Source organism: Carassius gibelio, chromosome B25, assembly GCF_023724105.1.
Source record: "Carassius gibelio isolate Cgi1373 ecotype wild population from Czech Republic chromosome B25, carGib1.2-hapl.c, whole genome shotgun sequence".
Lineage (NCBI taxonomy): Eukaryota > Metazoa > Chordata > Actinopteri > Cypriniformes > Cyprinidae > Carassius > Carassius gibelio.
The window spans coordinates 20,208,888-20,222,231 of record NC_068420.1 but is presented as its reverse complement, the minus strand read 5'-3'; the positions used below and the strand labels follow the sequence as shown (position 1 = coordinate 20,222,231).

Sequence of the window (13,344 nt, the reverse complement as noted above, 5' to 3'; positions counted from 1 at the left end):
TAAATTCAAAACAAAATATTAATGCATTCGTAATTTCCATTTCTGAATAGTTGCTATATGGTCACGCAGGTTTGCGCAATAAACCCATGGCCCCGAAAAATATAGCTTATCAACAATTATGTTGTTTCCCCGAACATGACCCCTCTCTGCCAACTTTTTGAACATTTGGTCTTTTATTTATTATTATTATTATTAGGCTATTATAATTATTTAGATAACGCATAGGCCTAAATATAAATGATCAGAAACAAATCACTTCAACACGTCAGGTTGTTTTTGATTCGGTGTATCAAACGAGTGGATTGAACTTGTAGGCTTATTGCTGTGGAAATGCATTAAGATCTCTTCTGTATTGATGGCTCTGATGGAGCTCTGGTTGGATTTTAGTGGTAGGCTAACTGCCCTATAGGCTACAGTCTTATCCTCTAACTGAATTTATCGATGTGGATTAACGTGACGTTCATACATTTAATAAGGCTGTTGCTGTCAGTATTGTTTTTGGAAATTAGGCTACATTCAAATGCAATGGTCTCGTTTCAAAAGCATTGGTCAATATGCTTGCGTCGACTTCACTGTAGCCTATGTGCCCTGCTTCCTTTCCGTGAGTTTTGACCGAAAAATGGAAAATATCAAGCTCTTCCGTTTCAGAGTCTCTGTTTCATGTTTGTTAGCCCAGGACATTTTACAAATCCAGACCAAACGATGTTCTACGGCCATGTCCGGAATAAAGACGAGCATATCCATGTCACACAGTAAGATTTTAACCATATACCTCGCAGTCACAGACCGCATCAACGTCAGTGATCCTTATTGTATTTCACCACAGGGTGTCACTGTGGCCTCAACCCTTCGCCTTCGCTTACTCTGAGCTCGATTGCTATGTCTGAGGTAAACCACACCCTCCTCATTACCCTACGCAGGAAGAAATGTAGGAAGAAATAAATGAATAAATAAATAAATGTAGCAATATATAAATGTAGAAATAAATAAATGTAAAAATAAATAAATGTAGAAATGAATAAATGTAGAAATAAATAAAAGAAGAAATAAATAAATATGGGAAAAAATAAATATATACATATATAAGGAAATAAATGTATAAATAATAATTATTATTTATTTTAGTTTTTTTGCTTTTCCATGTATATTTATTTTTATATATATTTATTTCTTTTTTACATTTATTTGTATATTTATTTATGTATTTATTTATTTTTTATTTTGGCAGATGTGGCATTCCATACATTTCCACCATTACCAGTAAAACATTTATCAAATTGAAAAAACAAAGGTAAATATAACTTGTGAGCAGAATATCTTCGAGTCATTTCCAATCGAGGTATAATTTAATTTAATTTAATTTAATTTAATTTAATTTAATTTAATTTAATTTAATTTAATTTAATTTAATTTAATTTAATAGTTTGATTGTGTGAAATCCAAAAAAATAATTTTCAATACTGTCTAACAGATTTACACTTTGGAAGAAGAAGTGAAGAATTAAATTTTAATGTTCTATGACACGCAAAAGGAGATTAACTCATTTTGTGTAATTCTGGATTGAAAGGACATGAGGACTGTTTCCCTGAATACTGTAAGTATCGTCTGATTACATTGGATTGTTTAATGCTGTAACATTTTAAATGATGCATTAAATACACCAATGGTGAAGTTATGAGTGAAAACACATTAAAGAACCAGAAAGACTCATAAATCAGTACAAAACATTAACATTTTTGAGTAAATGAGACTGTTATAAGAAATAACCTCCATCAGCAGCTGCAGTGTCTCTCAGCTGTATCAGTGCAGTCACTGTGACTCTGACTGACGGAGGTTTTTGTACAACTCTTTATCACTGTGTGAACACCCAGCTACTACTGATATAGTGTTCACTCTGACAGTAATAATCTCCTGTATCTTCAGTCTGGACTCCTCTGATGGTCAGAGTGAAATCTTTTCCAGTATTTGCTGTTCCACCGCCACTGAATCTAGATGGAGTTCCTGACTGGAGGCTGTTTATTTGATATATGAGGAGTTTAGGAGCTTCTCCAGGTTTCTGCTGATACCAGGCTAAGTAGCTGCTACGTATCCCTACATCTATGTTACACTCTATTGTAGCTGTTTGACCGAGCTGGACAGTTTTAACTTTAGGTTGAGTCAGAGTGACTCCTCTGGAGGCTGAAGAAGAAAAAATGAATTCAGTTTGTCAGTAAATCACCTTTATAGCAGAATATTGGTATATTAAAATTGTAAAACAACAATAATTACTTATTATTTATATCAAACCCTAATATTCCACCTTGAATAAAAGCTGCAGTGGTCCAGATGAGGATGATGATGTTGTTCATTGTTGTTGTTGTGTCTTGTGTGATGATGAAGATTGTGTTCTGTTCTGCTCTCAGTCATGAAGTGTTAAACTCACAGCTCTATAAACACTCTCAGAGCACTGAAGCATGTGCTGACCATGCAAAGAAGTGGGCAGGATTCACAACTGCTTTGTTTTAAGTGGATGTTGTTACAACTGTTACATGTTACAACAACAAGAACAGTAAATTATGCATAATTTCAAGTAATTAAACCAGCACCCCAACCATGACCCCCAGTAATAGTAATTAATATTACTCAGTATTTATGTAATTACATTGCAACAACAACACCTTTAAATAAAGTATAGCACATCAAAATAATAACTTTACACTCAATGCAGCATGAAACAAAAGACTTTTTAGAATCCTATTCAGAAATATTTATCACCCTTAATTCATTTATTATATTCATTTTATATTACATCATATGATATACACGAGGGAGGATCACTATTATGTAGAATAAAGCAGCTATTTCTAAACTATTTTTAGAATAGTTTTTAGTTTTATTTATATCAGCTATTTTCTATTTCTTAAGTCATCTCATTGTTGTACTTTACAACATTTTTGTTGCGAGTGAGTGAAGAAATGAAGGGTGAGAATAAGAAGAATACAACACTTTATGAAACATAAGCAAGATGAATTACACATTGACACAATGATATATTGATTTCAACCGAATAAACTTACTACAAGATTGCACAGTTAATATAGATTAATGTCAGAAATCAATATTGATTCAGTGGTGAGTCAATGTCATGTTGCTATGTGAGACAGAAATATTTTTTTTACATTTTAAAAATGATTGTGTGAAGGAGGTTTCTACACCAGTTTCACTTCTGCTGTTGTCAAGCAGAACAACAGACAAACTCATAGGTGACTTAGACAATAAATATGATAATGTCATCAAACTCATACAAATTATAATTGCATACAGTTAGTGTTGGCAGTATGGTTATGTTCAGGGCAACACTCCACACGCCTGTCCGTGCAGCCATGCTTTAACAGAGCGGGGAGAGCAGCAAGACAAACCCCCCTGGGGTACAGAACAGAACCATTATAAGCATACATAATTACAATTCACAATTACATGAGTTATAAACAAAAATGTGATAGAGACTGCTTCCAATGAAGAGACTGTTAAGAAAGAACAAAAGATCTGATTGGATTACAGGTTCAGTTGGTGGAGTTGGGGTTGGAGGAGGGAGTTAATTGCAAGCAGCAATGCGATGGAGAGACACTGAATAATGGGAATTTAAATAGACCGCAGGTGATAGGTGTCAAGACTGGATTGGTACACGTCAGGAACAGATGACTGTCAGCTGATGCAAGCGTGACTAACGTGGCCTGACTGAACTAACGCGATGCACGATTTTTGGCTGCATGCCATGTTATTTTTTTACTTATCCGAGCACAGAGATGTTGAAACCTGGGATTCACACAGTACATTTAGCATGCTTCTGTTTTTCTAATGAAACCATATGATCCACACATAAGATGAAGTCAAGATGCACAAATATACTTTATTAGATTTCTGCTAAGGGTAAAGGGCAATTGTGACTTTTTTCATCGTACAGTTCTGTCTTTTATTTCTTGCAATTGTGAATTTATCTCACAATTCTTATAAAGTCTGAATTGTAAGATGTAAACTCACAATTCCAAGTGTAGAAGTCCAAACTGTGAAATAAAAAGTTCACAATTACCGTTTTTACTTTTTTTAATCCCGTGACGGAGAAAAGCTTGCATAGTGACCAAAGGCCACTTATGTTGCTAATTTTTATTGATCACTGGCATCAGCTACCATCCACACCCAACCCCAACTCACTGGAGAGCAATTTCAATTAAGTTTCCAATTGAATTTCTGCATAGAACACCCTGTTTTCTATTTTACATTCTATAAAGTAATAACTCATTCAGTTTTAGACAGTATGTTGCCAAGAATGAAGACATTCAACACATAAAATGTAAAATGGGTTTCAGTTGATGGCAACTAAATTACACTAAACTAACTAAAAAACAATGGATGTTTATATTGTCTGTATGCAGGTAGAACTGAAACATGTATGTCAAACATGTAGAAGAAAGTAATGCAGTTTTTGTAAAGCCATCTACTGTTAGTAGTGAAAGTCACTTTGCTATGATTGACTATATGTTCCATTTGGATAGAAAGTATTGCTAATGTTTTGTCTGAATTAATCGATTTTGATTAGTGTATGATATGTTTTGATAGAGTTAGTATATGTAGAAAAATGTGTGTGTCGATCAGTGTTGTGTGTCTGTTTGTGTCAAAGAGAGAAAGTGGGTCTCTCTCTCCACTCGTTCTTTCAGTGAAACACGCACACTGTCACAAGCATGGCAGTTCATCTACATTACTCACTGATCAAATAAGACTTTGGCGGAACTACAAAAAAAAAAAAAAATCTAAATGGCGGATTGCTCGAAGAGTTGGGCCGGGAGTCGCTGTCCTTTGCAGGTCCACTGCAAATACTAATTTCAACTTTTCTGTACTTCTAAACACTCCAAATATACAACAAAATGCATTTAAAGGCTAAAAAAGTGGATTTAGCATGATATTTTCCCTTTAACTAACTTGCCTTTTAGCTACGTAGGCGCAAGATTGAACACAATTCTAAGGAAGAGGCACACCTAAATAGGCAGAACACAAACAAGATAATGACCAGCAGGTGGTAGAAATCAATTCCTAATTAGTGGTAACCCAAATAGTTCTACAATGGCTGGGCAACCTAGTGAATGGGAGAGTCATTACACCTCATGAGTGTCAGAGGAGCCAGCTAAAGGTTGGGTGAGTCCTTACAAGAGCAGCAGCTAGAGGCTGGAGCCTTACAACATGACTGTACTCCCACTCATCCCACTAACACCATCGTCAAATTTGCAGATGATACCATGTTGATAGGACTCATCTCAGAAGATTATGAATCAGCCTAATGAGATGAAGTCCAGAAACTAGAGTAGTGGTGCTCTGAAAACAAATTGTCCCTAAACATCTCTAAGACAAAAGAGCTCATTCTGGACTTAAGGAGGCGTCACACTGAACCAGCCCCACTCTACATCGATAGGGAATGTTTTGAAAGGGTCTGCATCTTCAAATTACTGGGAATACACATATCCAGCGACATGTCTTGGTCTGCTAACACCTCTGCAATGATCAAAGAGGCACAGAAATGGCTGCACTTCCTCAGAGTGCTCAGGAAGAACAACCTAAGCCCCTTTCACACTGCCATTCTGGCAAATACAGGGGTAAAGTGTTCCTGTAATTGTTCCATGGTCGCTAGATTTCGCACTTTCACACTGCCAGTGATGACCCGGTATATGTGCGTACTTTCACACACAACCCTTGAAGATCGGGTGACATCAGCTTGTGACGTGTAATGTATGAGTCGACAACGCTTGGCACATTATACTTTCACTGAAGCAAGCAAACGATCTCGGCGTCAGCGCGGAAAGTGAGGAACTAACTGATCTCTGCTTCATTACAGTTTGCACATATGTTTTCGTCGCGAATGTTGATCTTCCTTCAAAACAGCCGGTAAAAGAGTCGCGCGATAACGCGCGTCATCACTTCGATACGGAATTAGATCTTGCTTTTGTTCAGACAGCGCTCGTTCCGGATTGATTACCGCAATGTTACTAGGTCCCCGACCCGGGTTCAATTCGGTAATCAATTCCGGGACGTGGTTGCTTTCACACAGAAGGCAACCAGGCAATGTTACGGGAATATTGCGAGTCCGACGTGCAGTGTGAAAGGGGCTCTAGAGTGTAAACTGCTGGTGTACTGTTACTGCTATACCATAGAGAATGTGTTAGTGTAATGCATTTCAGTGTTGTCAGGGCCGCCTTAACCTAATGCAAGGCCCTGGGGCTGAGAGGTTTTATAGGCCCCCCATCCCCTTGATTTTATAGTCTCATTTTAAAAAAGTGTAATCTATATCACAAAATGCATTAGTTTCTTTCGAGACTTACAACAGTGAGTTTCCCTTTATATTAATTTAATTACAGGATAATGAGTGTTTACTATAGCCCCACTCAAGCATGACCGCACGCATAACGATTGCCACAAAGAACCAGTAAAGTTATGATTATGAATGTGTCTAAAATAGCCAGGAGACATTTAATTGTTTAGTAATAAACTGGTGTTTTCCCTGTCGCTGCAAAGATGAAGTTGACAATGCGGACTTTCCATGATGCCAGAGAGAAAAGCACATTTCTTAGGCTACAGATTACATAATCAGAGAGTAGCCTATTTTTGTTTTTGTAATTTTGTTTAAAAGTAGACATTTCAAACTTTCCATAATAGGCTAAATATTCATATATTTCTCAAATCTGTGAGGCACAAGCTGAGTTTCGTCTCCCTCCAGTTCACGTTCAATGCAGTGATCACGTCGGCGCCTTGTTACATTGTCTACTATGTATTTGCTCCTTATTAAATACAGGCAATTGGTTGCTAAAAAAAATAAAAAAATTAAGATACATGTAACACGTTTCTAAGGAATTTGCAATAATTTGATAAATGAATTGCTGTTAGTACAGATTAGCTTGATCAGAAGATTTATAGATCGTAAAGGAGGTGGCGGTATGTGGTGGAAACAACAGACTGTCACAAAGTTGGATTTGAACTTGGAATGTAATTGTTCACTTTTATATATAAAGTAGAAACAATAAACAAAATATAATAAATTACAATGTTATTGTTACGGATCACTCAAGAGACAGAGGAGTAACAGATGAAGGTGTTTATTTTTAAGACACAAGCAGAGGAGCAGGCAGTGAGGAGTGGATGGGTGTTGGGATCTGTGCCGGGAAGGTAGTGACTTCGAGAAGGGTAGGTGAACCACACACACGCACTGTAGGGGAATTGGTATCTTCGGAGGCAATCCTTAGAGAGAAGGTAGAAGAGGAGTTAGTCCTAATAGTTAGCGAACAGATGACTGGGTGCGTGTGTGTGGCTTATGTGGTGCAGCGCTGATGAGTGGATGATGAGGAGCAGGTGGTGATGACTAGTACTCAGGTGAGGGTGTGCACTGTGATTGTGTGGAGGTGGAACCTGGCGTGTTTGTAATAGTACCCCCCTCCCAAGGGCTCGCTCCTGAGGGCCGGGGACCCCGACGACGTGGTGGGCGTCCTCTTCCCCTGGGAGCTGGTCGGTTAGGGTGAATGGAGTGGAAGGTATCCAGCAAGGCGGGATCCAAGATGTCGTTGCGTTGGACCCAAGAACGTTCCTCTGGACTGTATCCTTCCCAGTCCACTAGGTATTCCAGCTGCCCACCATGCAGCCAGGAGTCCAGGATGTCCTTGACCGAATAGGCTGTGCCGTCATCTAGGAGGAGAAGAGGGGGGGCTTCCGTCTCGCCAGGTTCTGTGGAGGGAGAAACAGAGGGATGGTGAGGTTTCAGGAGTGATACATGGAATATGGGGTGAATCCGGTACTCAGGGGGAAGCTGGAGTTTGTAGGTGACTGGATTGATCTGCTGGGTGATGGTGAATGGGCCAATAAATCTGGGACTAAGCTTGCGGCAGGGTAGACACAGGCGGATGTCCCGGGTAGACAGCCAGACCTTCTGACCAGGTTGGTACTGGGGGGCCTCGGACCGGCGAAGGTCGGCTGCCATCCTGCGTCTGCGAAGCGCCCGTTGTAACTGATGATGAGCTGTGTCCCAGACCCTCTCACTCTCCCGGAACCAGTAGTCGACTGCGGGAACATCAGAGGACTCTCCTGACCAGGGGAATAGAGGTGGCTGGTAGCCGAGTACGCACTGGAAGGGTGTGGGTCCGGTGGTGGGTTGACGGAGGGAGTTCTGTGCGTACTCTGCCCACCCCAGGAATTGGTTCCAGGAGTTCTGGTGGCCGTGACAGAAGGTACGGGGGAAGCGTCCGATCTCCTGGACCTTCCTCTCTGTCTGCCCGTTAGACTGTGGGTGATAGGACAGGCTGATGGCCAGACCTAGGAGGGACTGAAACGCTCTCCATTCCCGGGAGATGAACTGGGGGCCCCGATCCGACACGATGTCCTCTGGGATGCGGAAGTACCTGAAGACATGGTTAAACATCAGTTCTGCCGTTTCCATGACAGTGGGGAGACCCTTCAGAGGAAGAAGACGACGCTTTGGAAAATCTATCCACAATTACTAGAATACATGTGTTAATGTCAGAGGGTGGAAGGTCCGTGATGAAATCCACCCCTAGGTGTGACCACGGGCGATTGAGAACGGGCAGAGGATGGAGTTTGCCAGATGGTAGATGGCGAGGACTCTTGGACATGGCGCAGCTGGTACATCCACTCACATACCTTCTGACATCTGAGGCCATGTTGGGCCACCAGAAGCGTTCCCATATCAACGAGAGGGTTTCATTGACCCCCGGGTGACGAGTGCCAAGTGATATATGGGTGGAGTGGATGAGTGGAGAGCGCTGTATCCTGGGAATGTACTGGTGTCCCGGTGGGCAACCCGGTGGGGTGTTGTTAGGAGCAGGAGGTAGGGTCTCAGCTGACCAGATGATAGGGGCGACTATGACCTTGTCCTGGAGGATGGGTTCAGGGTCTTCTGACCATTCTTCGGGTGCATAACATCTGGATAGAGAATCGGCCTTTACATTTTTTACCCCTGGGTGGTAGGAGATGGAGAATTAGAAGCGGGTGAAGAATAGCGCACAGCGGGCCTGTCTGTGGTTGAGTCTCTTGGGTGCTCTAAGGTATTCCAGGTTCTTGTGATCAGTGAGAACTTGAAACGGCTGTTTGGCTCCCTCCAGCTAATGTCTCCACTCCTCCAGGGCAAGCTTGATGGCAAGTAGCTCCCTATTCCCTATGTCATAGTTAACCTCCGTCGGGTTGAGTTTCCTGGAGAAGAAGGCACATGGATGGAGGCGGCTGGGCATCCCCTGCTGCTGTGAAAGGACCGCTCCCACTCCGGTGGTCCCTGACTGCGCTTACCTTCCCCTCGTCCATCTCGATGCCACTGCGGTCGATGGTATACCCAAGGAACTGCACTGAGGGTTGATGGACTGAACACTTCTCTGCTTTCAGGTAGAGCTGGTAGTCCCTCAGGCGTTGCAGGACCTCGGCAACGTGGCGCTGATGTTCTGCCAGGCTCCAGGAGCATATCAGGATGTCATCAATATAGACTAGGACGAACTGGTGGAGGAAATCCCGGTTGCACCTCATGTATGAAGTCCTGGAATACGGAGGGGGCGTTTACAAGCCCATACTGCATGACACAGTACTCATAATGACCAGTAGGGGTGATGAAGGTGGTCTTCCACTCGTCCCCCTCACATATCCGGATGAGGTTATACGCGCTGTGGAGGTCCAACTTGGTGAATACAGTGGCACCACGGAGATGTTCTAGGGCCGCTGGGACGAGGGGAAGAGGATATCGGAATTTCTGAGTTATCTTATTCAAGGCTCTATAATCTATGCATGGCCGTAATCCTCCATCTTTTTTGGCCACGAAGAAGAAACTGGATGCAGCAGGGGAGGTAGATGGGCGGATGTATCTTTGTGCCAGTGCCTCCTTGATGTACTCCTCCATGTCCGTCTCCTCGGGAATGGATAGGGGATATATCCGTCCCTTTGGCACTGGTTCACCCGGCAGCAGATCTATTGCACAGTCCCACAGCCTGTGTGGAGGCAGCTTGGAGGCCCGCTTAGGGTAGAAGACATCACTGAAGGGGGCATAGCACTGGGGAATGGAGATGGACTGGTTCTCGACAGGGCTTTCAATGGAGGTGGAGTAAACAGGTAGCGGTTTGGGGGGACGTTCCACGGGAACAGGGCAGCCAGAGATGCATGATTGAAAGCAAGCTTCGCCCCTCTTCAGGATTTCTCCGGTCTTCCAGGAGATCACAGGGTTATGCTGCTCCAACCATAGGCGCCCTAGAATCACGTCAGCGGTGGAGTCCTCCAGAACCAGCAGATGGATTTCCTCATGATGTAGGAAATCTTTCTGAAGGGAGATGGGACCCACACAGTGACGTACATACTTCTTGCTTAACGGCCTGAGCTGACGGCAGAGGGCGCCGGAGATGAAGTTGCTGGCTGACCCAGAATCGAGGAGGGCGGAAACTGGAAGAGATACATCAGCGGCAGTAAGTGTAACAACAGTGGTGAATGGTTTCATTTGGTATCGTGAAGGGAGAATGGCATACACCATGGGACGAGGAGGACGAACGGGGCACCCAGCTATGGTATGCCCCGGAGCTGGACAGTACAAACATAAGTTCTGGGCCAGCCGTCTTTGATGCTCCGCCATAGTGAGGCGGTATGAGTCCACAATCATGGGTTCGTTGGCTGGTTCTGGGGAGCTAACGTTCTCTGGCCAGCAGAGAGGTGTGGAGGAATGCGCCTGGCCCTGGTGCTCTTCTAAGCACGACTGCATAGGAATGGCGAAGCGGATGGACAGCTGGATGAATCGCTCGAGGCAGATGGTATCCTCGTATGCAGCGAGATGCAACCGCACTCTGGGTTCCAGTCCTTGGCAGTAGGTAGTTAGCAAGGCTTGTTCGTTCCATCCACTGGAGGCCGCTAGAGTTCTGAACTGTAAGCCATATTCATTGACAGACAGTTTCCTTTGTTTTAAATTGTATAGCTTCTCACCTATCGAGGAATCCCAGGCAGGTCTGCCGAAAACATCACTGAAATATTCGATGAAGCTAGAATATGACTGAATCACTGGGTTATTTTGAGTCCAGAGAGAATCTGCCCACAGTAATGCCTTGCCTTGTAATTGAGAAATGATGAATGCTACCTTAGAGCGGTCCGTTGGATACGAGAGCGGTTGCATCTCCAGGACCAGTGAACACTGAAGCAGGAAACCGCTGCATTCCTCCGCCGAACCAGAGTAGGGCGCCGGCCCGGCCATGGGACTGGCGTGCACGGCAGGTGAAGGAGGGATGACGGGATCGGTGGAAGTGCTCGCTGGTGGTGGGGATGCTGGTGCTGACATGAGTGTCCGACGGAGTGCATCAACCAGGTCTTGGAAGGGATCCGTGAGGCTCATGCTTGTGTCTCTCTGTGCTGGTCCGGTCATCTGTTACGGATCACTCAAGAGACAGAGGAGTAACAGATGAAGGTGTTTATTTTTAATACACAAGCAGAGGAGCAGGCAATGAGGAGTGGATGGGTGTTGGGATCCGTGCCGGGAAGGTAGTGACTTCGAGAAGGGTAGGTGAACCACACACACGCACTGTAAGGGAATCAGTATCTTCGGAGGCAATCCTTAGAGAGAAGGAAGAAGAGGAGTTAGTCCTAATAGTTAGCACACAGGAATGATCTTGTCGCGAACGTGACCGGACGATGACTGGGTGCATGTGTGTGGCTTATATGGTGCAGCGCTGATGAGTGGATGATGAGGAGCAGGTGGTGATGACTAGTACTCAGGTGAGGGTGTGCGCTGTGATTGTGTGGAGGTGGAACCTGGCGTGTTTGTAACAGTTATACAAAAAATATTACAATGAAGATCAATTATGAAAACTTCCCTTGAGAGCACTCTTCTTTTATCCCAAAATATACATGGACCACTGAAATATCAGAAAGAAATAAAATAACAAAATGAATACAAGGAATAACTTTTCTCTCAAAATATCACAGCTGTCCCGATAGGGATTTCAATATCAATTAAGTGGTTTATCGGTAACCATATAGTGACATGACATACAGCCAAGTATGGTGACTCATACTCAGAATTCATGCTCTTTTTTTTTACCCATCCAAAGTGCACACACACAGAGCAGTGAACACACACACACACTGTGAACACACACCCAGAGCAGTGGGCAGCCATTTATGCTGCGGTCACCCGGGGAGCAGTTGGGGGTTCAGTGCCTTGCTCAAGGGCACCTAAGTCATTGTATTGAAGGTGGAGAGAGCACTGTACATGCACTCCCCCCACCTTCAATTCCTGCCGGCCTAAGACTCGAACTCACAACCCTTTGATTGTGAGTCCGACTCTCTAACCATTAGGCCACGACTTCCCATATACCATCAATAGTTCAATGTTCTGTAAAGTACTGATCAGTTTCTTTTCCTGTTCTCCTTTTTTTAATTAATTCCCTCAAGGGAAGGAACTTAATTATTTAGATTTTGATCGTATTGTCCTCATAAATCAAGGATGATAATTGAAAGAAAGGATATTGTTGTTACATTCAGTGACTTTCTGTTTCCTTATTTGGTCATCTTCCTTTTCTTGTTTTGTTAATTGATTAATCCCCACCTGTCTCCTTTTCCCTGATTACTTCCCATGTGTTTAAATACCCTGTCTTTTGAGTTCCTCTTTGTCCGTGATTAATGTTGTATCTTGACGTTGTCTCTTGAGTAAAGTTTATCTGTTATGTTGGATGTGCCGTTGTTCCGCAGCGATCATTAAAATAACCCCTTTGAATAGCATCTTCCTCGTACACCTTCCTTACACACCAGCAAACCGTAACAATTGTCCTCTTCTTTATGATGTGTTATTTTTCTTCTGTAGCATTTGTAGATTTGGGTGGCTTGCCATCAAATGTGAAGTTTAACAAGATGTCACAGAAGATCACAGGAGGATCAGGAATCCATAGAATCAAGAAAAAATAATAGAAAAACTAAGGAGAAAAAAAACCCGGGCCTGATCACAGACCAGAACATTAATTTAGTGTATTCAAGTATAATTTCACATGAAAGATCAAACAAATCAGAATAAACAATTAAACATACAGTTACAAATACCATTTTTTTTCAATATATACATCCACTCACCTCTGTTACAATAGTTTTGTTTTTTGTTTTTTCTCTTACACAGGCACTTCTCTATCACAGGCACGTGACCAACAATGGTGTCAGTGAACTGCAATGAACAAAAGCCATGTGGTTCTCCATGACCGCTTAGACTGAAATTAAACAGTAACTCATACAAATATAATTTTTACAAGAAATTATATCAGATATCATCAATGACTTTTACAGGCGTTTGACCAACAATGGTGTTGTGAACTG

General features: G+C 42.7%; 1 gene segment (V, D, J or C); it reads right to left on the bottom strand.

The window, feature by feature from the left end:
- Positions 1–1,425: 1,425 nt before the first annotated feature.
- Positions 1,426–2,459, bottom strand: LOC128013773 (immunoglobulin kappa variable 1-9-like). The segment is given in 2 exon segments: positions 1,426–2,178; positions 2,300–2,459. Coding segments are annotated over 2 exon segments (375 nt in total).
- Between the last annotated feature and the right edge of the window lie 10,885 nt (positions 2,460–13,344).